Source organism: Schistocerca americana, chromosome X (genome assembly GCF_021461395.2).
Source record: "Schistocerca americana isolate TAMUIC-IGC-003095 chromosome X, iqSchAmer2.1, whole genome shotgun sequence".
Lineage (NCBI taxonomy): Eukaryota > Metazoa > Arthropoda > Insecta > Orthoptera > Acrididae > Schistocerca > Schistocerca americana.
In genome coordinates, this window is record NC_060130.1 from 868,519,205 (window position 1) to 868,544,447 (window position 25,243).

The 25,243-nt window shown below is 41.0% G+C and overlaps 1 protein-coding gene across 1 annotated transcript in view; it reads right to left on the bottom strand.

Annotated features, from left to right (window-relative positions):
• Window positions 1-19,915: 19,915 nt before the first annotated feature.
• The window catches only part of LOC124556360 (integral membrane protein GPR155), a 179,626-nt gene continuing 174,298 nt past the window's right edge, over window positions 19,916-25,243 (bottom strand). Inside the window, exon 16 of the mRNA XM_047130326.1 lies at window positions 19,916-20,091. Coding sequence (XP_046986282.1) covers window positions 19,916-20,091 — 176 coding nt within the window. The remainder of the gene's footprint in view (window positions 20,092-25,243) is intronic.

The following is a 25,243-nucleotide window of genomic DNA, read 5'->3' on the forward strand; positions in this document are numbered from 1 at the left end:
TTTTGTGGCTATCAATGGTCTGGTGGTGGCTATGGATTTACAGTGTCCCCCACTTTGTACGCTGATGACTTCCGCATTTATTTTTGTTCATCCATGATGGGCATTGGACCTTCATGGCCTGTTCGGGTGGAGTTAGTTATTGCTGAATGCAGACTGCAGGGAGCAAAACACAGAGCACAGTCTTGGGCTCTCACTCATGGTTTCCAGTTTTTGGCAGCCAAGATCTGCATTATGCATTTTTGTCAACACTGTAAAGTGTATTCCTTGTGTGTCTGTTCCTTGATGGCCAAGCCCTCAATTCGGTGGACACTCATCATTTTTTGGGACTGGTATTTGATGCCCAGTTGACATGGCTTCCCGTTCTTTGTCAACTAAGGCAGACATATTGGCCACACTTCAGTGCTCTTTGATGCACAGACCGCTCTACTCTGCTATGGCTCTACGAAACATTGGACTAGTCCCATCTAGATTATGGTAGTCTGGCATACAGCTTGACAGCACCTCCAACATTACAGATGCTGGACCCGATACACTATTGTGGGGTACAGCTGGTGACCGGAACATTTTCGACTAGCCCAGTTATCAGCCTCCTAGTGGAGGGAGGGGTCCCACCATTGTGTGTTCTGCATTAACCACAGTTGATTGCTAATGCACTGTGCATCCACTGCTCCACAGAGCACTTGAACTACCGTCTCCTCTTTTCAGATTCAGAGATCAGTCTCCTGCAATGGCAGCCCAGGTCTGGGGGTTATGATAGCCATTCACTTCTGGTCCCTTTTTCAGAACTCCAGCATTCCCCTCTACCAATTCTTCTCCAGGTCCACTCGCGTACACCTCCATGGTGCATCCCACATTCACAGCTCTGTCTTGACCTATCACAAGGTCCAAAAGGCTCGGCTCTACCTGAGGCCCTCCACCACCAATTCCTCTCCATTCTGAGCAAGTTTACTGATTTGGAAGTAGTCTAAACTGATGGGTCTGTGGTTGCTGATCACGCTGGCTTTACTTACATCATATGGGATGTAATGAAATCTGTTCCTCGCTAGATAGCTGCAGTGTTTTCACTGTGGACTTGATAGCCATCTCTCGTGCTCTTGAGCATATCTGTTTCTGCACCGGTTAGTCCTTCCTCATGTATAGCGACTCCTTGAGTAGTTTACAAGCTCCTGACCAGTGTTACACTCTCCATCCCTTGGTTCTGAGTATCCAGGACTCCTCGTTTGGTCTCAAACAATGTGGACCCTCAGTGGTCTTTGTCTGAACCCTGGCACACATTGGGATCCCAGGGACTGAACTCGCTGACAGACTGGCCAAATTGGTAATCCAGCAACAGACCATCAATCAGTATTATGCCATCACGTTCTAAGTATTTTGAATATGGGTTGGCATACTGTGACTTCACTGATAAAGGGGACCACAAATTTGTGGAGGTCCTCTATGTGGACCTCTTGCAAGAACTCCATCATTCTTTGCTGTTTCCACATCAGCTAAACTTGGCTGACACATAGTCATCTCCTCCATTGCGAGGATCTGCTCTACTGTCGTTGTGGTGCCCATTTAATGGTGGTCCACATTTTGCTGGACTGTCATATCTTCACTGCCCTATGGCAGACTCTTAATCTTCCTGACTCACTACCCTTGGAGTTATCAGATGATGTCACAGTGGCTTACCACGTTTTAAAGTTTATTCATGAAAGGAGTTTTTATCACTCTCTCTAATGGGGTCGCCCAGCCTTGTTGGTCCACTGAGGGCTTGGCAGGACGCCCTGTTGGTTCCTCTGCGCCCACTGGGCAGTGGCTATCTGGGCTTGGTGGTCTGCCCCAGGCTTCATTCTACCCATTCTTTTGCTTTTCTTTCCTTTCTAGTGTGTTCTGTTTGACTTGGTGTTCTTACTCTGTTTTTCTGTGCTTCTCTTTCCCTGCCCATGTCACTAGTCTTTACTATGTATTATTGGGTGGGGTGCCTCTAGTAAGTGGTGACGGTATGTCCCCCATTGCAGTTTCTGCCTTTCAGGGCCTCTGGCTGCTCCCTGGATGGGGCACCTCACCCACGTTTCTTCCTCCCCCTCTCCTTTCTCCTCCCTTGTTCCTTTATCTAGACTTTGTTAAACTTTGATAGACATTGAGATTTTCTTTCCTTTTGATTTTGCGCACTAGGCTCTTCTTTCGTGTGTAGTTTTGTTGCCTTGCCTGTTCGAAGCAGGAGGGACTGATGACCTCATAGACTGGTCCCTTAAATCCTCAAATCAACCAACCAACGACGCTGCCTTCAGTTTTGGACTAGATTGTCGTTTGGAAGTGATAATATTAATGTTGAGTAGTCTACTGAACTCTTGTGGCAATCAAATGAAATTGAAAGTCAGCCTCCAATTAAGTTAATCATAAGCTTGTTGTCACTAAACAAAAAGCACACCATTAAATTAACTGAAATGAAATACACACAATGTAAGTATAGCTTGATGAGAGCTGTGCTTCGAAAATACTTGTTTGCCAGGTTGGTATTCAGGCATATAGCCCTTCATCAATGGCAACTGATAAAGAGGACCAAAAAACATGATGGTTAAAACTGATGTGGACTTATAAAACCAACTGTAACCCTATACAAAACAATGCCTACATGACCACAAAAGAGTACATTATCCTTCTGACACAATGCCGTTTGTACATTTTATAAATGAGAAAACTAAACGGCCACATTTCCTGTTCATATTGGAATTGGTGGTCAGAGGAAAGTGTTTCAAGGTACTAGTCTCTTGTTATCTCTGAGACCTTAATCATATAGACCTGTGACATGCACTCTCTATGAATTATATTACCTTAAAATTCTTCCCACGTGTATCAGCCTGGCATCTGTTATTCTTACTAGTTTTGTCATCATTCTGTAATGCATCAAGTTATTACGAGCTAACATTCATGCAGTAAGGCACGCAGCTGTCTAGTACGGTGGCTGCAGGATGGCTATGTTTCTTTTCGCTCTGGTCACAGCACAGCTGATGCTGCCTGCCTTGAGAGCTGCATTGCGTAACATTCAGTCGATACGAAGATTCATACCCTCTATGAAACTAAATAATCCATATTAGTTACTATCCGATTTTGTTCAAATTTTGTATACAGCCTTCTGTTATTAATGGAATGATGCTGTCAAAACTTCAGATTTTTATTTATTATAGTTCTGGAGGTAAAGAGAATTACCTAAAAATCCTAAAACCTACGCTTGTTTTTTAAAACCAAGTTAGGAACAATAACAGATTGACTTTCATTATCATTTGAAGCCATTACAAAGTTGTCAGTGCATAAAAATCAATTAATTAGGATTTTCTTTTTAAAACTTTAGTCACTTTGCATTACGTAATACAAAAATTGGTCGTAATTATTATTTGATTGTATTTCGTTGTGTGAGTGCGTGAGAATGATTGAGAGAGTGTATGTGGGACATATGTCAAAATTCAATATTTCATTTTCGTAAAACCTTGTGCAAACTAACTGTGGGAAGGTTATGTTTCAACCACGATTCAGGTGATGTATGTCTGTGTGAGCATGCATTTGTACAAAAGCAGCCAGAATGGAAGTTAGAGGCGGAATAAGTTTATTTATTAATTTGAAGAATATTTAGCACTTTGCTTATTTTGATTAAACATAAATCAAGAAATTGAAGTTTTGCTGACAATTACTATCAAATTAGTGAGTGGATAAAGCAAGATTTGCCGCGAGAATGATCAGGAAGAAACATTCTGATTGGTCGTTTAGATCAACAGCCAATCAAAATTAAGCAGTTCCCACGCGAATGGAGGAATGTGCAGAGAGGCGAGTACCTCGAGAGAGTCGCTTGCTAGCCGGCCTACGGATAACACGATGTTAGATCACTCCTTAAAAATACTCTATACGATGATGACATAGTGAGCTAATTTCAGTTCGAACATATAGTGACTGAAGCGACTGGAGTTACAAACATTTTAATGAAATTTTGGTGTTTTCTAAGTTAAATAGTTCGAGAGATACGAGCGTGTGAACTTTCTGGTCGTAGTAACAACTCCGCGTGGCGTGTTTCGTGCCCTGTACGGAATATTTTGGCGAGCACTTCTTACGAAGAAGACCACTGAAACGACTGAATGTTTGACTCGCAAATAATTGTGGGTCTGTGACAATAGAACGTGAAAATTAGTCGGGTCAGACTTGCTAAAATTCTGGATGCTTTTCGAATGAATATTTGTTATACAAACAGTGAACTTTCAATAATAATGTTTCACCATATTAAATAAGGACTTGATAGCCATTTCATGTGTTTCAATATAAATAAAAAACAGAGTTAATCTAATTTTAAATGCTTTTCTGCAAGTAGACTGAAGATTCCGAACGCCCGATTTTTTAATCATTAACTTTCAGGAACAGACTTTCAACCAGAGTTACGCGGCCTGTGTGTGGTAGGTATTAGGTAGTGGTTTCATCAACGCTGCTTTACACTGACTAGCACTAGCACGTATCTGCTACTACAGAGTGAAGGGACATCGGCAAGAATCCTATCGACGTAGGTGGACTGAACGATAGCGTTAACAACACAGACGACCGGCCCCGCCACGCCGCAATTCCACCTAAAGTCTTTTGGCACGGTTATTCCTAGGTATTTGATGGCTGTTACAGTTTCCACTGGTGTGTCGTTTTGTCATCAATAGAGCAATCGAACGGTAATGGATTTCTTCGCTCGTTTAGACGCAATGTGTTACATTTATCTGCAGTGTCAATAGCCAGTCCACCAATATTCAGTCCTCTTCAGATCTTCCTGTATTTCACTACAGTCTTCTGGTGTTGCAACCTTCTTATAGACAACAGCATCGTTTGCAACTAGCATCATGGATGTTCTGATCTTATTCAATCAATCATTTAGTTTATTGTAAACAGTTTCATCTCTATACCATGCCCTTTGGGTACTCCTTAAATTACCTTTATACCTACTTTGCCTCATTAAGAACGAAATGTTGAGTTCTTAAACAGACGAAATAGGTGCTTTCCTGTCTTAACGGTAGTTTTAATGACAACCACATGCAAAGTGTCGTTTTGAGGGACTCTTTCCTCTTGTTCATGCTGATTTGATGGATAGGTATCTCAACAGGAAATTAACAATGAAAGTGGAATGTCTGCATGCCAGAGTAGTACTTGTAAACTGTAGTAAACTGTCTGATGATATTGCCCTAAGGTATAAGTCCTCTCAATCTAGAAAAAGTCCCATTATTGCATGATCCTCGCATAGAGGCCAGCTTTTTAGCTACCTCCAAAGCAATGGCTAACAGTCCACACCATGTACTTCTGCATGCGGCTAGAGAGAACAGCAGCACAACACTGTCCTTCTAAATTTTTAAAGTGGGATATAATAACTTACATTCTACAATGAGAGAATTTATGCTGTCACGTAAAGTGTGTGTGTGGGTGGGGGGGGGGGGGGTGGGGGGGGGGGCAGGAATCTTTAAGGAATTCCTTGGTGCAATATAAAGGTATTTATAATGGTCAGGTATTTCATCAGCTGCAGTCTGTACGCAATCCAGCTCCCACATTAAGGAAGGTTGGTTGTAAGCTACATTATATTAGTTGGGAAATGAGAGATCTGGTGTAGCCTGCATGGTTGCCAGATTTCCCATGACCTACTTCCCCCATTCATATCGTGCAACATTGCCAGATTTCCCCCCACTGTTCTTTGATGTCACAATCCAAAATGGCGGAAGTAGGTCACTTACGCTAAGTTTGAAATCCAAAATAGAAGTATTAGGCCACTTATCCTAAGTATAAAATGGCAGAAAATCCTTGGTTTTCCTGTTGTCACAGCTCACTGGTGTAGCCTGCATGCGCGAGACCTACTTCCTGATAATCAGTGGAGCAAGGTCACTTCACGTAAGTTTAAAATGGTGGATAATCCTGGGCTTTTCTTGACATCACACCTCATTGGTGCAGTTGCATGGTTGCCAACTCACTTGCGATATGTAAACAATTGCTACCAATGCCCAGTGTGTATCAGGATAGGACAGGAACGTTTACTCATCTGTTTAAACAATTCTGGGGCACATCCATGGACCAGACACAAACTATGTGCTGAGATTGCTACACCAGCCATGAGCAAACAAATCCCAGCACCACTGACTGAGTAGGCTGAGTGAGCCAGGCCACATCCAATCAGCTTGGAATTCTTCTACGAAGTCCGGGTAATCCACAAACAGTGGTGTTCCTCCAGCATTGGCTTCTGGCTTGGCCTACTGACCGTGATGTCATGTGGTGGTTGCCTCAGGTGAATGCATCACTAATTGGGCAACATTCAATCACATTTATATGAATGAAGCATCATGGGAAAACACTAAAGATACTCTACGCTGATCAGCCAAAACATAATGATCACTTCCCACTGAAATGTTGGATGCCACCTGGGGCATTGCTGGCACGTGACACAGTAACAGAAATATGTAAGCAGAGCACAAGCGGACAGGGGATCACCCTAGCAAAGGTATGAGCTGCAATGGGGAAATCCATTGAGATATACGACTTTGACAGAGGGCAGATTATTATTACAGGAAGCCTTTGAATGAGTACCTTGAAAACGGTGAAGCTGGTGGAATGATCACATGCTACTATCATGAGCGTCTACAGAAAGAGGCAGACGGACAGTGAAACTACTACTAGGTGCTAACTGGTTGGACGGCCACAACTCTTCACAGAACGTGGGGTTCGAAGGCTTGTCTGCTCTGTGATGTAGGGCAGATCGTGATCTGTGGCATCTCTGCCAAAAGAGCACAATGCTGGTGCATGTGCAAGTGTTTCAGAGCACACCGTTCATCCTACAGTGTCAAACATGGAGCTCCGCAGCAGACCACTCGTATATGTTCGCAGGTTGACACAGTGACATCAGTTATGATTGCAGTTGGCATGGGACTATCAGGATTCCACCCTCAATTAACCGAAATGTGTCAACTCTTCGGGTGAATCACATTTTTGCTACACTAGGCCGTCGCCACAAATGCCGTCATCGAGGTGAACAGCGGCTCAAAATTACAGTGCGCTGTGGACGCAGCTGGTGGGAGCAGTATATGCTACCGCAGACATTCTCCTGCGCTTGCATGGGACCTGTTGTAGTAATCGAAGACATGCTGACAGCTGCGAACCACCTGCATGCCTTCATGCCTGATGTCTTCCCGATGTCGATGTCATCTTTCAGCAATATAATTGTTCGCATCTCAGGGCCAGAACTGTGCTACAGTGGTTCAAGGAGCATTATAGTGAAAACATGTTGATGTCTCGGCGACCATATTCGCCTGTTGTAAATCCTATGGAATTCATCTGGGTAACTATCAGGCGCCATCACCGCGTATGAAAATCAGCTACCCGTTATTTAGGCGAATTACATGACCTGTGCATAGACACTAATTTCACATACTTCCACAAACGTACCAACAAACTTTCGGATCCCTGATACCCAGAATCAGATATGTATTTCGTCACAGACACACAAGCTATTAAGTAGATGGTCATAACGTTTTGGCTCATCAGTGTATTTCTAACGTTAGAAATGCAGAGAAAACGATGCTGTTCCTTGCAAGGTTTTTCTGTGTATACACTTAAGAGCCAAAGAAACTGGTACACCTGCCTAACATTGTGTGGGGCCTCTGCGAGCACGCATAAATGCCACACACGTCCTGGGATGGACGCGACTAATGTCTGAAGTACTGCTGGAGGGAACTGACACCATGAATCCTGCAGGGCTGTCCATAAATCCGTAAGAGTACGAGGGGGGTGGGGATCTCTTCTCAACAGCATTGCAAGGCATCCCAGATATGCTCAATAATGTTCATGTCCAGGGAGTTTGGTGGCCAGCGGAAGTGTTTAAACTCAGAAGTGTGTTCCTGGAGCCACTCTGTAGCAATCTGGACTTGTGGGGTGTCGCATTGTCCTGCTGGAATTGCTCAAGTCCGTCGGAATGCACAGTGGACATGAATGGATGCAGGTGATCAGACAGTCCTCTGCTGACATGCAGGGTCCATGAATTCATAAGATTGTCTCCATACCTGTACATGTCCATCCATTAGATACAATTTGAAACGAGACTCATCTGACCAGGCAACACGTTTCCGGTCATCAACAGCCCAAGGTCGGTGTTGACAGGCCCAGGCGAGGTATAAATCTTTTCTTTCATGCAGTCACCAAGCTTACACGACTGGGCCTTTGGCTCCGAAAGCACATATCGACGATGTTTCGTTGAATGGTTCATGCTGACACTTGTTGATGGCCCAGTATTGAAATCTGAAACAATTTGCGGAAGGGTTGTACTTCTGCCACGTACAACGATTCTCTACAGTCGTCGTTGGTCCTGTTCTTGCAGGATCTTTTTTCAGCCGCATCGATGTTGGAGATCTGATGTTTTACTGGATTCCTGATATTCACGGTACACCCGTGAAATGGTCGTACGGGAAAATTCCCACTTCATTGCTACATTGGAGATGCTGTGTTCCATTGCTCTTGCGCCAACTATAACGCAAAGATCGAACTCACTTCAATCTTGATAACCCGCCTTCGTAGCAGCAGTAACCGATCTAACAACTGCACCAGGCACTTTTTATCTTATATAGGCGTTGCCGACCGCAGAGCCGTATTCTGCCTGTTTACATATCTCTGTATTTGAAAACGCATCCCAGTACCAGTTTCTTTGGCGCTTCTGTGTATATTCCTACGCCTCTGACTAGCTAATGGTATTTCTAGCCCACAGCCATACCACTGATACTGATGCTAGGAAACACCAAGAATATGCTAGTTCTGGTGTGAGGCATGCAGGAAAGTGATGCTGGTTATAGTTTGTAATAGTACAAAAGCGTGGCTCCCTGCAACGTCACTCTTAAGCTGGACAACATTTCAAACAGAAAGGTGTCGAAACGTGCGGAAGAAATGGCCTCAGCTCAGAAGTTTGTGTGAGCTGTAAAGTAGGTTAATGATGTCACATTGGCACCAAAATTCACCATAATTCTGGCCAACACCATCATGGATATGTCACACATTAGAAGGTCATCATACCTCCTCTTGCCCACATTTCACCCCATATTCTTTTGACGCCTCTGTGATGGAAGTCAAAACAGCCACAGCCAGCACTGAAATCACGTGATTTTCTTATGGGTGCCCGAGGAAAACATTTAGAACCACCACCGCACCGAATCGACAAGAAAAGCCACCAGGAGGTGGCATAAATGACGTCAATGAAACCACTCCTTCCCTTTGGGCGTTGATTTCCACACATGTCCCGATGGAAAATGACAGTTCGCAGTGCGATGAGCAACAGTACGACATTCTTGATAACGTTCGACACTGCTGACACCCCTTGGACGATTCTACCCTACTCAAAGGATGTTGTGCAGCTGCAATTTTTTTCTCTGGTATTCGGGGTGGAACCACTAGGTACCGTTCAAAAGCATTCGATGAAATCTGACGTGATCAGAAGCTCCGAATTGTGACATGCTTTTTCAACGCTCGGGTTTTGCGCCCCCCTTTGGCGTTATCACAGAGAGATGCAACATTGAAATTTACGTGAATAAAACGGCAAAGTGTCCCTCTAAGACCCCAGTTTTGCAACAGCCTCAGTGCCACCCACGCACTTTGGTTAAGCTCGTTAAAAATTTACCTTTCAAAGACTTAGACACCCATTCAGCTAGGTGGTTCCTCAAGGCAGCTCTAGCACCTGTGGGCAGGCAACACCACCTAAAGCGTGTCGAAGGGATAGCCTGCCCTCGTGCACTAGAACAGCCGCAAAGCACGACTCAGTTGCATGAGCGTCGAAGTCTCTGATGGATACATTTTTAAAATGTTCAACAAAGGTGCGAGGGTAGCACCCAGGGTATTGGCGAACTGGAGGTTCTTAGACAGATCCTTTGCCATTTTGTTCATGCACATGAATGGTAAAATACCAGTGGTTACAGGTGTTGGAGCAGCACCTTTTTTAGGATAGGTAAGACAGAAAGATGTCAAGTTCTACGAGAGGTCAGGATTGAAACAAATCTTCAGTATAGGAAAGAAATTAAACAGCACAATTCTAGCACATTGGATCACCAATCACAGCTATCAATTATAAATTTTCACCAATCACCAGAAATTTTATCTCCACCAAGTTGTATCTCAGTCCTAGGTAATTCCATTGATGAATTAAAGTCACCCAACCCAGTTGACATAATCTGCCTCTCTGAACACCATGTGACCACTGGTATAGGAACTAGGCCTAAGCACAATGAGAAACTCAGACAGGAGAGTACTGCAAATGTTAGAATAAGGAAAGGTTCTCATAAAAGTATAATTAAAAATAATGTAAGTATATTTCATCAAAATATTGGGAGTTTAAAGAATAAAGTAGATGAGCTTCTGGTTTGTTTAGAAGATTTAGAAGCTGAGAATGAAATAGATATACTATGCCTGTCTGAGCATCACATTGTTACTGATATGGATAAGGTAAATGTAAGTGGTTATAAGCTCTCTGCACATGTAATGAGAGAAAATATGGAGAAAGGAGGAGTTGCCATATATGTCAAAAGTTATCATTGCGCAAAAAGTATAGAAACAAAAAAGTTTTGTGTAGAGAAACATATAGAAGCATGTGCCTGTGAGCTTAAATTAAATAAAGGCACATTTATAATTGTAACTGTATATAGGTCCCCATCAGGAAATTTTCATCTATTTCTGAAAAATTTGGACTCCTTGTTGTGCTATCTGTCAGACAGGGGGAAGCAAATTATTATTTGTGGGGACTTCAATGTAGATTCTCTGAAAGAGGGTAATAGGAAAAATGACCTTGAAATATTACTCGGTTCTTTCAATTTGACACCCGTTATTGATTTTCCTACTCGGGTGGTAAAGGATAGCAGCTCACTGATAGATAACTTCTTTATAGACCAAGATAAGTTTAACCAGATAAATGCTCAGCCTGTTGAGAATGGTCTTTCTGATCATGGTGCACAGCTAGTTACAATATATGACATAGCTCCATTCAGCAATACTAAACAGTCCTCCAAAGTAGTACGTTCAGTCAACCATTTAACAATTGCAAATTTCAGGGAAAGCCTACAGCAGTTAGACTGGGATGAGGTGTACCGTGAACCTGATGCCAATTTAAAATATAATTTATTTCATGACATTTTTGTAAATGCATTTGAAAACTGCTTCCCCAAGAAAATAGTTAAATATACTCGTAAGAAACCTTGTAACAAACCATGGCTTACTAAGGGTATAAAAATATCTTGTAACCGGAAAGGGGAAATGTATCTGACAGCAAGAAAGAGTAGTGACCCAGAAACTATCAAAAATTATAAAAACTACTGTGTTATATTAAGAAAAGTTATTAAAAAATCCAGGAGTATGTGTATCATGTCTGAAATCAGCAACTCTGATAATAAAATTAAAACAATTTGGAATATTATTAAAAGAGAAACAGGTCAACCAAGAGCAGAGGAAAACAGTATTACCATCAAATTGAATGAAAACTTTACAAACAAAAAGTCAGAAGTTGAAAATATTTTTAATAATCATTTTCTAAATGTTGTGGATATAGTAGGATCCAGGTGTTCATTAGAAGATGCTAGGCTGTTAATGGAAGAGGCCATACCTATGCAATTTGATACAACTGAAATCTCACCCACTTCTCCCTCTGAAATTAGGAAAATAATAAACTTGCTTAAAAGCAAAAACTCACATGGAATTGATGGCATTTCCAGCAAAATACTAAAAGCTTGTTCTCAACAGATAAGTAAGATTCTCAGCCACCTGTGTAATAGCTCTCTGGAACAGGGCATTTTCCCTGATAGGCTGAAATATGCTATTGTTATACCTTTGCATAAAAAGGGGGATAGATCTGATGTCAACAATTACCGTCCAATCTCCCTTCTAACAGCTTTATCCAAAATTTTTGAGAAAGTAATGTCTTCAAGAGTAGCTTCACATATCTGTAAAAATGAAGTACTAACAAAATGTCAGTTTGGTTTCCAGAAAGGTTTTTCAACAGAAAATGCCATATATGCTTTCACCAGTCAAATTTTGAATGATCTGAATAACCGAACACCACCCATTGGGATTTTTTGTGATCTCTCAAAGGCTTTTGATTGTGTAAATCATGAAATTCTGCTAGACAAGCTCAAGTATTGTGGCATGAGTGGGACAGTGCACAAATGGTTTAATTCGTACCTAACTGGAAGAGTGCAGAAAGTTGAAATAAGTAGTTCTCGTAACATGCAAAGATCAGCACATTCCTCAAACTGGGGAACTATCAAGAATGGGGTTCCACAAGGGTCAGTCTTGGGTCCTTTGTTGTTCTTATTATATATTAATGACTTGCCATTCTATATTCATGAAGAGGCAAAGTTAGTTCTCTTTGCTGATGATACAAGTATAGTAATCACACCTGAGAAACAAGAATTAACTGATGAAATTGTCAATACTGTCTTTCAGAAAATTACTAAGTGGTTCCTTGTAAACGGACTCTCACTGAATTTTGATAAGACACAGTACATACAGTTCCGTACAGTGAATGGTATGACGCCACTAATAAATATAGACCTTAATCAGAAGCATATAGCTAAGGTAGAATATTCCAAATTTTTAGGTGTGTCCATTGATGAGAGATTAAATTGGAAGAAACACATTGATGATCTGCTGAAACGTTTGAGTTCAGCTACTTATGCAATAAGGGTCATTGCAAATTTTGGTGATAAACATCTTAGTAAATTAGCTTACTACGCCTATTTTCACTCATTGCTTTCATATGGCATCATATTTTGGGGTAATTCATCACTGAGGAATAAAGTATTTATTGCACAGAAGCGTGTAATCAGAATAATAGCTGGAGTCCACCCAAGATCATCCTGCAGACATTTATTTAAGGATCTAGGGATATTCACAGCAGCTTCTCAGTATATATACTCTCTTATGAAATTTGTTATTAACAACCAAACCCAATTCAAAAGTAATAGCAGTGTGCATAACTACAGTACTAGGAGAAAGGACGATCTTCACTATTCAAGATTAAATCTAACTTTGGCACAGAAAGGGGTGAATTATACTGGCACTAAAGTCTTTGGTCACTTACCAAATAGTATCAAAAGTCTGACAGATAACCAACAAGTATTTAAGAAGAAATTAAAAGAATTTCTGAATGACAACTCCTTCTACTCCATAGAGGAATTTTTAGATATAAATTAAGAAAAAAATAAATAAAAAAAAAATTAAAAAAAAAACACAAAAAATAAAGTTGTTATATTAACTTAAGTATGTTGTTAAATTAACCTAATTATGTCATGTATTGGAAAATTTGACTCGTTCCACATCATTACGAAATATCGTATTCATGATCCATGGAACTAGTATTAATCTAATCTAATCTAATCATCTCAGTGTTGCAAACCTCTGTGATCATGCCACAAGAGCACACAAAAGAGGATGGCTGAAAAATCATAAAAACCCGTTGCTGCTTCGGATCATGTTTCAATGAATGCTTTTGAATTGTCCCTAATGGTTCCAACTGGTATATCCGAGCAAAAAATTGCGGTCGCACTACACACCAAAGAGGTCAGTGTACTATTGCTCATCGTGCTGTGAACTATCATTTTCGATTGCGATTGGTGTTGGAATCAATGACCTAATTAGAGTCTTTTAATAATAAATTAGCTCCTGTTGGTATCTTCTGTGACCTTTCTAAGGCCTTTGATAGTGTTAATCATGAAATACTCTTAGAAAAGGCTGAATGTTATGGTATAAGTGGCTCAGTTGGCTCATGGATTAAATCCTACCCAACTGGAAGAAAGCAGAAGGTCATGTTGAACGACTCTGAGGGGTACTCTGTGTCATCTAGCTGGGGCTCTACTGGCTATGGTGTTCCTCAGGGCTCTGTACTTGGCCCCCTTCTCTTCCTGATCTTTATCAATGACCTTCCCTTGCATACTAGCTTTAGAACTCACTTTACTTTTTTTGCTGCTAAACACCTCTATCCTCATCGACAAAACTCCCAACCTCAATCTTGAGGAATTGGCCAATATTGTCTTTAGTGAAGTATGTAATTGGTCTGTAAATAATGGGTTATCACTAAATGTTAATAAGACCCAGTTTGTGCATTTCCAAGTAAGGAAAAAAGTTGAGGATCAATTAAGTATTACAATGAATGGTAGTGAGTTACTACAAGTTGAGTCAACCAAGATTCTGGGTGTACACATTGACAATAGTCTAAAATGGTCTGAACATATTTTGCACCTGCACAAAAAACCCAGCTCAGCAACATTCGCTGTTCGTATTATTTCCACTGTATGTGACCGAGACACCACAAAACTGCTTATTTTAGTTATTCCCATGCATTATTGCTGTATGGCATAGTTTTATGGGGTTATCAGCCACTATCCAAAGAAATATTCATTGCCCAAAAGAGAGTTATTGGGATAATGAGCGGAGTCCAGCCTAAACATTCTTGTAGGAACCTTTTCAGAAAATTAGGGATACTGACAACTATATGCCAATATATCTACTCCCTGTTATGTTTCATTCGTAAAAATGGAGAATCGTACAAAACCAATGATTCATACCATACCCACAATACCAGGAGGAAGATGGATCTCCATTATGAATCAAAAAACCTTACTATTGTACAAAAAGGAGTCCATTACATGAGCTGCAAGGTGTTCAATGCTCTCCCACCATCACTGAAATTACTTATCCATCAGCTTCCCAAATTTAAACAACAGCTCAAACAGTATTTATTAGATAATTCCTTCTATTCGGTAGAAGAATATTTCAGTAGAGTTAACTGTAATTGATTTTTTCATTTACTAATTTGATGTGCTATTGTGCATTATGATACTCACAATCACTGTCAATATTACTGTGTCTTTCATTTAGCTATTAAGATCTACCATATTTTTAATGTAATTTTTTCTATACCTATTAATGTGAATTTTGTCTTATGCTGGATATCCTCTTGCAAGAGGTACTTTTATGTATTTCTTTTGTATTATTTGTAATAATTCTGACACGTCCTACATCCATGCGAATGCTTCACAGTATTGGATTTATGGGATATAAATAAATAAACTGAAGGGTAGTTACATTGACACCCTTTATGCCACCTTTTGAGGACGTTTGGTGTTGATTCAGGGCGATGGGGTGTCTGAAATGTTTTCCTTGGTCACGTATAAGAAAACTGCGCGATTGCATCGCTGGATATCGCTGTTTTGACTTCTATCACAGAGGCGTCAAAAGAAGGGGGTGAATTGTGGATAAGAGGAGTTATGATGATCTTCTTATGTGTGACATAACCACGATGCCGTTGGGCGGAATTACGGTTAAAGCTGCAGCACCAGCACTGAGATGGTGATAGTTGTGGCCAAGGGAGATTCAACAAGTCGTCCTCATGCTCGCAAAACCAGTCCTGGACGATGTGAGCTGTGTGAACAGGAGCCCTGTCGTCTTGAAACACAGTATCGCCATTGGATAACCAACAATTCACCATGGGATGGACGTCATCAGCATAAACGGTCACTAAATCCTTGGCAGTAATGCAGCCTTGCAAAGTAACCATGAATACCACGATATGGCTGCCCAAATCTTCATAGAACCCCTGTGGATATTTCACTCTTGCGATGTAACCTCGGCCAGAAGTTGGAAATAGCGTGAAGCAAGACGAATTCGACCAAACGATATGTTTCCATTGTTCCATTGCCCTAGTATTGTGACTACAGCACCATGTTTTCCTGATATGGAGGTTTGCATCACTGATGACTCGTTTCGGAATTCCAGCTCGCCCTGCAGCTCCCTGCTTATGGAGCTACACCTGCGTTGTTTTGGTGCTGCCAGGGTTGGTGAGTGCAACACTCAGTCCTGCAGTGATATCTTCAATGACTGTTCATCACCATCATTCAACACATCCTTTCGTCTGTCTTTTGACTTTAGCAGATGATGTTTTTCCAGTTTCTCTTTATGCAGCATATATCTTCGATATGGACCCTCTTGAAACACCAAAACCTTTGGTTACCTGTGTTTCAGTAGCACCCATCTTGCGAGCGCCACCAACCCAAATTCGAATGCACTGAGCAACGACATAAGTAGGAGGGCAGTGAGTGTTATAGCCAGGAATTCGCTTATGTCAGCTTCAGCATCCCTGGAAATCGCTGACATCAACATTCCTGGAATCCCCCATCCCATTTCCCAGAATTCCCTCACACTCCCTCTCCCCAAAGCCAGTAGCATTATATGATGTCATTACGCTGTCAGCCAATCTGTGTGGGGCTCTGAGACACCAATGTTTCGGATGATGGCATGCTAGCTCAGCCCCCACCTTTCAAGCAATTTTAATTTTTGTAATTCGATTTTGCCAGCGCCATCATTTGCTGTCTGCATTTTTTAGTGAGATGACCAGTATGAAACACCAGCAGCGATCAGCCAGACAGAATACTGACAATAAGTATTTGTCAATTCTTTTTTGTTATAACAACATGTTTGTCATTAACAAAGTCAATATGTGCATGGGTAGCAGCTAACATTGTACTGATTCCATACAAGAGTTAGAGAACTATTTGTTTTGTTGCATTATATACATATTTAAAAAAAAAAGAACATGATATAATGTGATAAATTAATAGCATCATAACATTCTCTGAATGGCCTATACAGGGTGAAAAGTATTTAAACCGACAAACTCTGGGAAGCTGTAGGGGACATCAAAACAAATATTTTTCCCTAATGTCATTTTTTCCTTTGAGGATTATTTTAACCGGTAGAGGCCGTATTACGCTCTTCAGTTGTTAGAGACCGTATTACGATCTTCAGTTGTTAGAGGGCGTATTACGCTCTTCAGTTGTAGGCAATTGCTGTCCACCAGTGTAGTAGTGCATTGTCTCTGTTTACTAATGGAGCGATACACCTGGAGTGAGTACACTGATATGGTTGGTGCGTACTACGTAGTGCACCACAACGGACGAGCTGCACAGTGGGTTTATCAACAACAATATCCTAATCTTCATATCCCGCATCATACGACCTTTGCTGCTGTGTACCAACGTCTGCATGAGACCGGGTCATTTAGCGGATTACCTGGACAGGGGCGCCGTCGCACGATAAGAACACTGCAGTTTGAGGAAGCTGTCTTGCAGCATGTGAAGTGGGATCCTTGAATCAGCACTTTTACAATTGGACGTAACGTGGGGACGAATCAGATGAGTGTAAGAACAGTCCTTTGAGAGAAATTGTTACGTCCATTTTACTTACAGCGTGTCCACATCCTGGAAGCAGTTGATTATCCACCCAGAGCACAGTTTTTGCAGTGGTACCTGGAACAGTGTGAAATGCATCCCACATTTCCATCATCTGTGTTGTTTACCGATGAAGCAACGTTCAGGCGTGATGGAGTGTTCAACATGCACAATTCGCATGTTGGGAGTGAGGATAACCCACATGCCACAGTTACTAGTGCTCATCAAGTGATGTTCTTTGTTAATGTGTGGTTCAGTGTTATTGGGGACTGTTTAATTGGACCGTATCTGCTACCTACGCCATTAAATGGCAGGCACTATTACAATTTTCTCTCCAGAGCATTGCCAGAATTGCTGCAAGACGTCCCGCTCCCTACAAGACAACGCATGTGGTTCCAACATGACGGGGCGCTGGCACATTTCAGTCTTTGTGTGCAGCGATTCCTGGACCGACGGTTCCCACAAATGTGGATTGGTAGAGGTGGTCCTGTACCATGGCCTACTCTATCCTTGGTCATAAAAATGGAGAAGTGTTTGTTGGTTTAATTAATTTGCTGCCAGATAAATCTTCCTCTACCGGTTTAAATACTCCTCATAGGAAAAAATGACATTAGGGAAAAATATTTGTTTTGATGTCCCCTACAACCCCTCCCCCCCAGAATTTGTTGGTTTAAATACTTTTCACCCTGTATATTATATTTAATATGTTTATATTTAGGTTTTGTTGTTATTTCTGATGTTCCTCATCCAGTGCTGGCAGAGCCACAAAAGACTCCAGTAGTCCAGACTGAATTTAGATTAATACAAGGGAGGTGGATAGTTGTCTGTATGCCATAAGATATACGCAATGGAATCTGATCGGCCACCATGCCATGGAGTGCAACTAATATATGCTGGAGGCGATTTGTGCCATATGTAGAAGATATAGGCACCTGGTGAGCAGTTGCCTTGAATGAGCATGACCGGCTCATGGAAGAAAGAGATAATAGCTGTAGGGAGCTTGTGATGTGTTTCTAATTTAGATGATGTTTGTGTATATGTATGTAAATAAATCTATCATATAAAATTGTTTTATTTTTGACGTTGTCAACAATAAGAGCACATACACTTGCAGTTTAAAAAGTACCAGCAGTAGTAGCTAGTTGAACTTGCAGCAGCAGAGTCTTCTAACTGTCATCTGTATCGCATTAACAGTGGATTTGTCCAGTCACATACATATCAAGTACACACACTCTGGCCAGCACAGAGTGTGTCTCCAATGACAGCACAGATGGTGTCATCAATTACATCATTGATGACTCATGGGATTTCTGCTCCCCCTCCCCATCTTATAAAGGCCAGTTGTCCTATGTATTAAACGGTGGGAGAGTCAAACTTTGGTGAGAAATTCAAAATTTTGGTGCGGAAGTCAAAAAATAGCCCAATTGCTGTAGTGTGTTTCCTATGGAAGCACAGCTGTTGTCCTAAGCATAAACTGTCAGAAAATGCAAGATGTCATCTTGTCATGCTGGCTGACTTGGAATACTGGGACAGGCTCTATGGTGTCACAATCCAGTTGAGACCTGTTAGGCTATTTACAACAGTGTAGAATTCTGGTATACTGCTCCAGAGCTGGAATACTGGCACTTGCTCTATGATGTCACAAGCCAGCTCAGAGTTGTCATGCTATTTATAACAGGGTGGAATTCTAGCCCACACTTGAGATACTGGGACAGGCTCTGTGACATCAGAGATAAAAGATGTTTATGCAGGTCCAGGCCTGACTGCTAACCTACCTGACATGTTACTATCTATTTTAGGTCGTTGCATACTGCTTCTCCTAACCCTAAGTTTAGATGCATCTTTGTTTAAACACACACTGGTGAAAGAAGGGGAAGGGCTCCCTGTCTCCCTGCCACCACCCCTGCACCAACACCGTGCCACCACCCCTGAGCATCCATGCCACCCCACCGCCTGCTCTGCTCTGTAACGTGCAGGGAGCACGGCAGTCACACCACCTGGCCTGCTGCCATTATTGGGTAACAGCCCTGACTTAGTCCGCCAAGTTAAAGTCCAAACTGTATGCTGTATAGCAGAAACACTTGCACTTTATTTAAACAACTAACTTCCCAGGGAGAGTTCCCTATTCTGTGATCACAAATTGCTGGTCACCAGACCAGTCAAGAGGTCTGCCACCAGCTCATCCGTGATACCCCGCTAAGAGCCAAATCACCCTGGAGTCGCAATACTGTGCACTGGTGACAGATACATTCATAGAGACACCACACACATACTACCAATTTGATAAACTAATGCAGAATCAAGTATAGAAGTTCTGATTTCCAAAGCTTGTATGCTGTTGTGACAGCACTGCAGCCACAGCCTGCATGATTGGAGTCAAAATGGTGGGGAAAGTGAAAAATATGGGAATCACACGTGTACTTTAACCTGAATGACAGGCAGGCAAAATTAAAAATCCATTAACTCCAAGTTTAAAGTGGTGGCCGTCAAACTACAAAGCACTCATCCTAACTTTAAAACTGAATGGCCCACTGATGCAGCCTGGATGGTTGTCAGACACGCGTTGGGGGAGTGTGAGGGAGGAGGGGGGGAATAGAAGAGGTATTCACCAGCAGCTTTATTTGACCCTGCTGCCCCCCATGCCGCACCGTAACGATCATCAGTCAACTCACAGAAGCTGGCTCGAATCAACCTCGCCGCACCTCACTGTGCTGTGCTGTGCTGTGCCAGGGTGGGATGCATGCCATGCCGGAGACATCCTCATAGGATGACAGACTGTCTAGGTACTTATATGAAACATCCAGCACTGCTAAGGTAGTACATTTACACTGCAGTCCACATACTTCTTGACTTATTCCTATCACTACAAAATTTTACACTTAAACACAGTCTAATTGTAAAACAGGACTGCATCCTGTTGTGATAAAGGAATGCAGTGGAATGGTTCTGACATTTCTGGAGCAATCTACATGGTCTCTGCACACTGCTGCATCATATAGACACTAGACATTTCCACAGGAGTTTCAGATCATTTCTGCTGAATGCCTCTGTGGTCCCTTCAACAAGGTCACTATTGATTTATACCATCATCTGTGTGAGTTAGTATTATGTCTATAATGACCTTGATGTCAACAGTCCACAGAGAATTTAAGGTAGCCAAGTTGACTGAATAAATTATTTCTCTCTACTGACATTTTTATGCTTTACTATCAAGCAGAGTCACCACAAGTTAATAGCTGACTGAAATACAAGTCGTGTGTGTACAATTTCCTGATATCAGTTCATGTCATTGTCAAGGTTTTTTCAGACCTTAGATATCACCATTTTGGGTTATTGTGTAAGGATGGGGCGTTTGATTAAATTTGATATCAGGGGATTACTTTGAAAATGTGATTCTTGGCTCTCTTGGTCGGCTAAACTACTCTCACAACAGAGATGGGGCCACCTACAGGGAGCACATAACTTTAGCAGGTACAAAATCTATGACACTTTTGAACGAGATCTGTGTGAACTGTTGAGGCCATGACATTCAAAATCTGCATGACACTTACAATCAAACCTTACTTTGTATCATAGGCAGTATAGGCCTCCTGAGGAATCTGAAGGTGTGGCTAATTAACATGCAATCAAGATCAAAGTTCGTACTTCGAGGTTATCAATTCTGCTGAACACTGATACACCAAAAAGTTATAACCACCTACTTCATAGCATGTAGCTGCAACTTTTGTACCCAATACAGTGACAATTCTGTGTGACATGGAGTAGACAAGTCCTTGGTGGGTTTTTGGAGGTATGTTAACACAATTGCCATAAATTGCAGGCTCAGACCCAACGTCCAATACCATTCCAAAGGGGTTCAGATCATGTGAATTTAACAGCCAAGACATCAGCATCGTTCCTGAATAGACCATTGTAGCATGATTTGGGCCTGGCACAGTAGACAGTTATCCTGCCAGACATCAAGCTTGAAGGGTGTGAACATCATGATGGAAGAAAGGCATCGCCTACAGCAGTGACTCCAGCTACTCAAAATGACACAAGACCAAGTGTCCGTACACAGTATAGTGCATACATACAGTGAATTTTACTACAGATTTATGAAATTTTATTTTTTTCCCTACGTAATTGCACTGGTATTGTACAGTCTTGCGTAGAGAGCTCTCAAAACTGACTATTATGGATCTGTGTACGTATGGTCATGAAACAAAAGGTCTAAGAGATACATTTTCTGGTACAGCTTCTCCCAGTTTTATACAACAGTTGGCTATTGTTGAGCATCTTCACTTCTCCTCCCCACCTTATTCGTGACGTGACAATTGTGCATTATGAAGCATCATCAAATGGAGCAAAATTCCTACCTCGTATACTTTGTGACAAGACAGATTTGGAATTTAATCACTGAATCACCAAGTCAGGCACTGCACAATTTATTCTTCAGATTGTCATGAGTGTGTGACCACCACCACCACCACCACCACCACCACCACCGCCTCCGAACGCGATCCACTTCATCAGTATCCATTTTGTGTCCTTTTACAATTGAATAAATGTTCTGCGGTAAAGACCTCGCTATAGGCACGTATAGAAAAAAATCATTAATGAAATTAGTGGCTAGTTTCTCGCAAGATATAATTCATTGTGTTCAGACAAAAGGAATGCACTTAAAAATTAATGCTACACTGCATCTGTCACACACTGTGTGAAAAACAAAGTACCATACTATTAATGTGGATGTAAAAATGATACCGCCTCAACCTCCGACCTGTTACAAAAGAGTAGATCAGAAATCAGTGGCGTTTGAGGTCTGAACTTAGAAGTCTGTTTCAGATGTTGTACTAATGTTGCAGACAAGAGCAGGACACTTTCCCCTTCCAATCTCTCACAACAAATGGCACACAAGTGGCTAGAGATATGTGCATAGAGCGCAGGCAAACCTCGTAATTTTTTTGCCACAGACTCAAAATCGCTGCAGCTAGGAAACTGGAAATCCCACACACAGTTATATTGGTTGGATAAAGTAATAAGTGATATGAATAATCTCTCTTCTCTGGAGCATAACTTCTGATTACTTGTTAAGCACAGACAGCCCTGTGGCTCTCTGTAACTGTCAGTTTTCTGCTACCATTATGAAGATGTTAATAAGCCATAATATTGGACCTAACAGACTTTAATATAGGAAGTATGAATTTAATTATAGATATAGGCTGACGTTAAAGAAAGATTGTGGACAAAGGTGAGGGCTAGGCTTAACATGTGTCTAGAGAACGATGTCAATGAAAACAGTGGGACAGGAACTGCAGGAGGCATCGGATACAAAGAAAATGATTCAGCAGTGCTAGAAGCATGAATTTTAGAGTACCAACCAGTGAAAACATTTAATGTTGTCCAGCAACTGGTTCCCTAACACAGGACAGGTTTAGATGCTGGTTTGGGCTATGGGTCAGTCATTGCCTCCAGTTTTCCCCCCTAAAGGAGATTCAATATTTTGCCTCACATGACTGAAAATATCTGAGATTGGTTTGATGATCCTGAGGTTGAAACAATATGTCTTCTCTGGCATGAAAAATGATCATGTTTGAAATAATAACAAATTATTAAGATGTGTGGTGTAACAGTAATAACTTGCCTAATACTCGTCCCAACCATCTCTTAAGCAACTAGGAGAGTCCTTCTGTGAGCAGTGATAAAGAAAAATCACATTTACAGATGTCTAAGATGTGTATCAATCAATCTCCAGGACAATGTGGACCATTCTGCATGCCAAAGGAGGTTCTAGCGAATATTGCATACGTGTTAATATTATCTTCTCCAACCACTGTATATGTACTTTGCCGTCTTTAAAATGCAAGCTTGCTATGTGTAATACACACATATTATAAAAATTGATGTGTGTGTGTGTAATGGTACATATGTATGTATGTACATACGTTTTTCCACATCTCCTAAACCACTGGACTGATTTCAACCAAAGTTGGTACACATATCACTTACTGTCTGGAAAGAATGGCTGTGTGGAGCAGCGGGGTGGGATGTGGGGGGGGGGGGGGGGACAACTACTTATTAAAGAGGGGAGGGGGGTGAAAAAGAAGTGTAGCCAATGACACGCAAATGCCTGTATTTTATTCACCCAGCAACTGAGAATGAGAATATTTTATCATGTACTACATTTTTGTTGTTCATAACCTTGGTGCCGTTAGTGACAAAGCTGCAGAATGGTTCCACCAGGATATTTCTAAAATGGAGAAGTGTTATTAGGGCAGCTGGAGTACTGCAATATTGTCCGACTACTGTCGCACTTTACAAAGAAACATTAATGATGCAAAATATAGCAGGAAATTAGGAAGAAATTATTATTAGGTATATTTATTCACTCTTGGTGCCGAAGGAGTGACCTATCAACAGGCATTTTCCCCTGGAACTTTGGTGTTTTGTAGCATCATTAGATAACATTTATGGACATGAGTTACTATCCTCAGTTTTGTTTCTCCAATGAATTCTAGCTTTTGAAACTATTTGTTTCTTCCTACGGTAAAAAGATGGTATGTTGATTCAGTTCAGAAAGAAACAGTTGGTCATTCATAACTATTTCACTTATATACAAATGCTGATTTCATACACATTACATGAAAATCTCTAAGCTCTTATAGTTTAAAAGCATTTTCAGCGGAATGGACTAGACAAGTGTTCAGAACAGCAATGGGATTACAAGTGGATGGGTGCCCATGAGAAACATAGGCTGAACCCATAGCCCTGACACACGTTAAAATCTACACATAATAAAATTGGGTAAGAGTATGTAATTTGGTGCACTATGAACAGAACTCCTTAAGTACAGCTGGTAGAAATTCTTATCTGAGCTATTTCCGTGTTACTGTATTCCAATGTAGGTCATGATTTCTCTGCATAGGTTTATCTAGAAAACACTTTTTCTTTAATGTTTGCAGTGCAAAAAGAAATCAGATCAGGTGTGGAACATCATAACACAATCAGATCTATTTTCTCCATTGACATTGAACGAACCTAAATCTTTACATAGTACACTGAGAATTCACTTATTTGGGGGATCTCAAAGTATGAAGCTGGACAAGTACTAAGCTCCCTTCATGTCCTTACTCAGATCAATCATTGAAATTAATAGTGTACATATATTATTAATGTAAAATATTTGTTAACAATATTAGAAGAAACTTTCCTGGCAGATTAAAACCGTGTGCCAGACCAAGACTCGAACTCGGTCCAGCACACAGTTTTAAACTGTCAGGAAAGTTTCATATCAGCGCACACATTGCTGCAGAGTGAAAATTTCATTCTGGGAATATTAGAAGAGTTTACAGCTTGCTAAACTCAACCATGTATAAAATTAGCCTGGGCCTAAAATGTGTCTAACAAGGGTACTGGCGTCTATCTTGTTTCAGGATATTAATATCTAAGGTATATGATACATCAAGCTCTTTAACAATTTTGCTTACCACATATTGCAAATGGCTTGTTGGCAGCAGTGAATCACTCATTCAGAAATGAATGTCAATAAATAACTACATAATGAAAACGAGTTACTGAATAAAAATGAAAACTTCTTTAGTTGCCTGTATGTATTATGTAGTGCACATCATTCCTTGGAAAGGAACCATCAGGTAACACTTTCAACAATTAACATAATGAAACTCAAATCATGCTGCACTTAACACAAGGAAACTTTATTCCAACTTTAATTCCTTTGATACAGTTTGTATAACAACTTCTGAGACATACAACAATGATAATTAAAGTTTGAAAACTGCTAATCCAGATTCTTTGAAATAAAATGAAAAATATTATTCTTCATTATTTTTCAAATATGATAATCTAAGGGGTGTACTGATTTAAACACACTGTATTACATTTCTTTCAAAATTTTACATCAAATCTCAAATGACTGAAGTCTTTCATCTTCGATATTACACACATAGGTTACATGTATTGCACTATACACTCTCTCTCTCTCTCTCTCTCTCTCTCTCTCTCTCTCTCTCTCT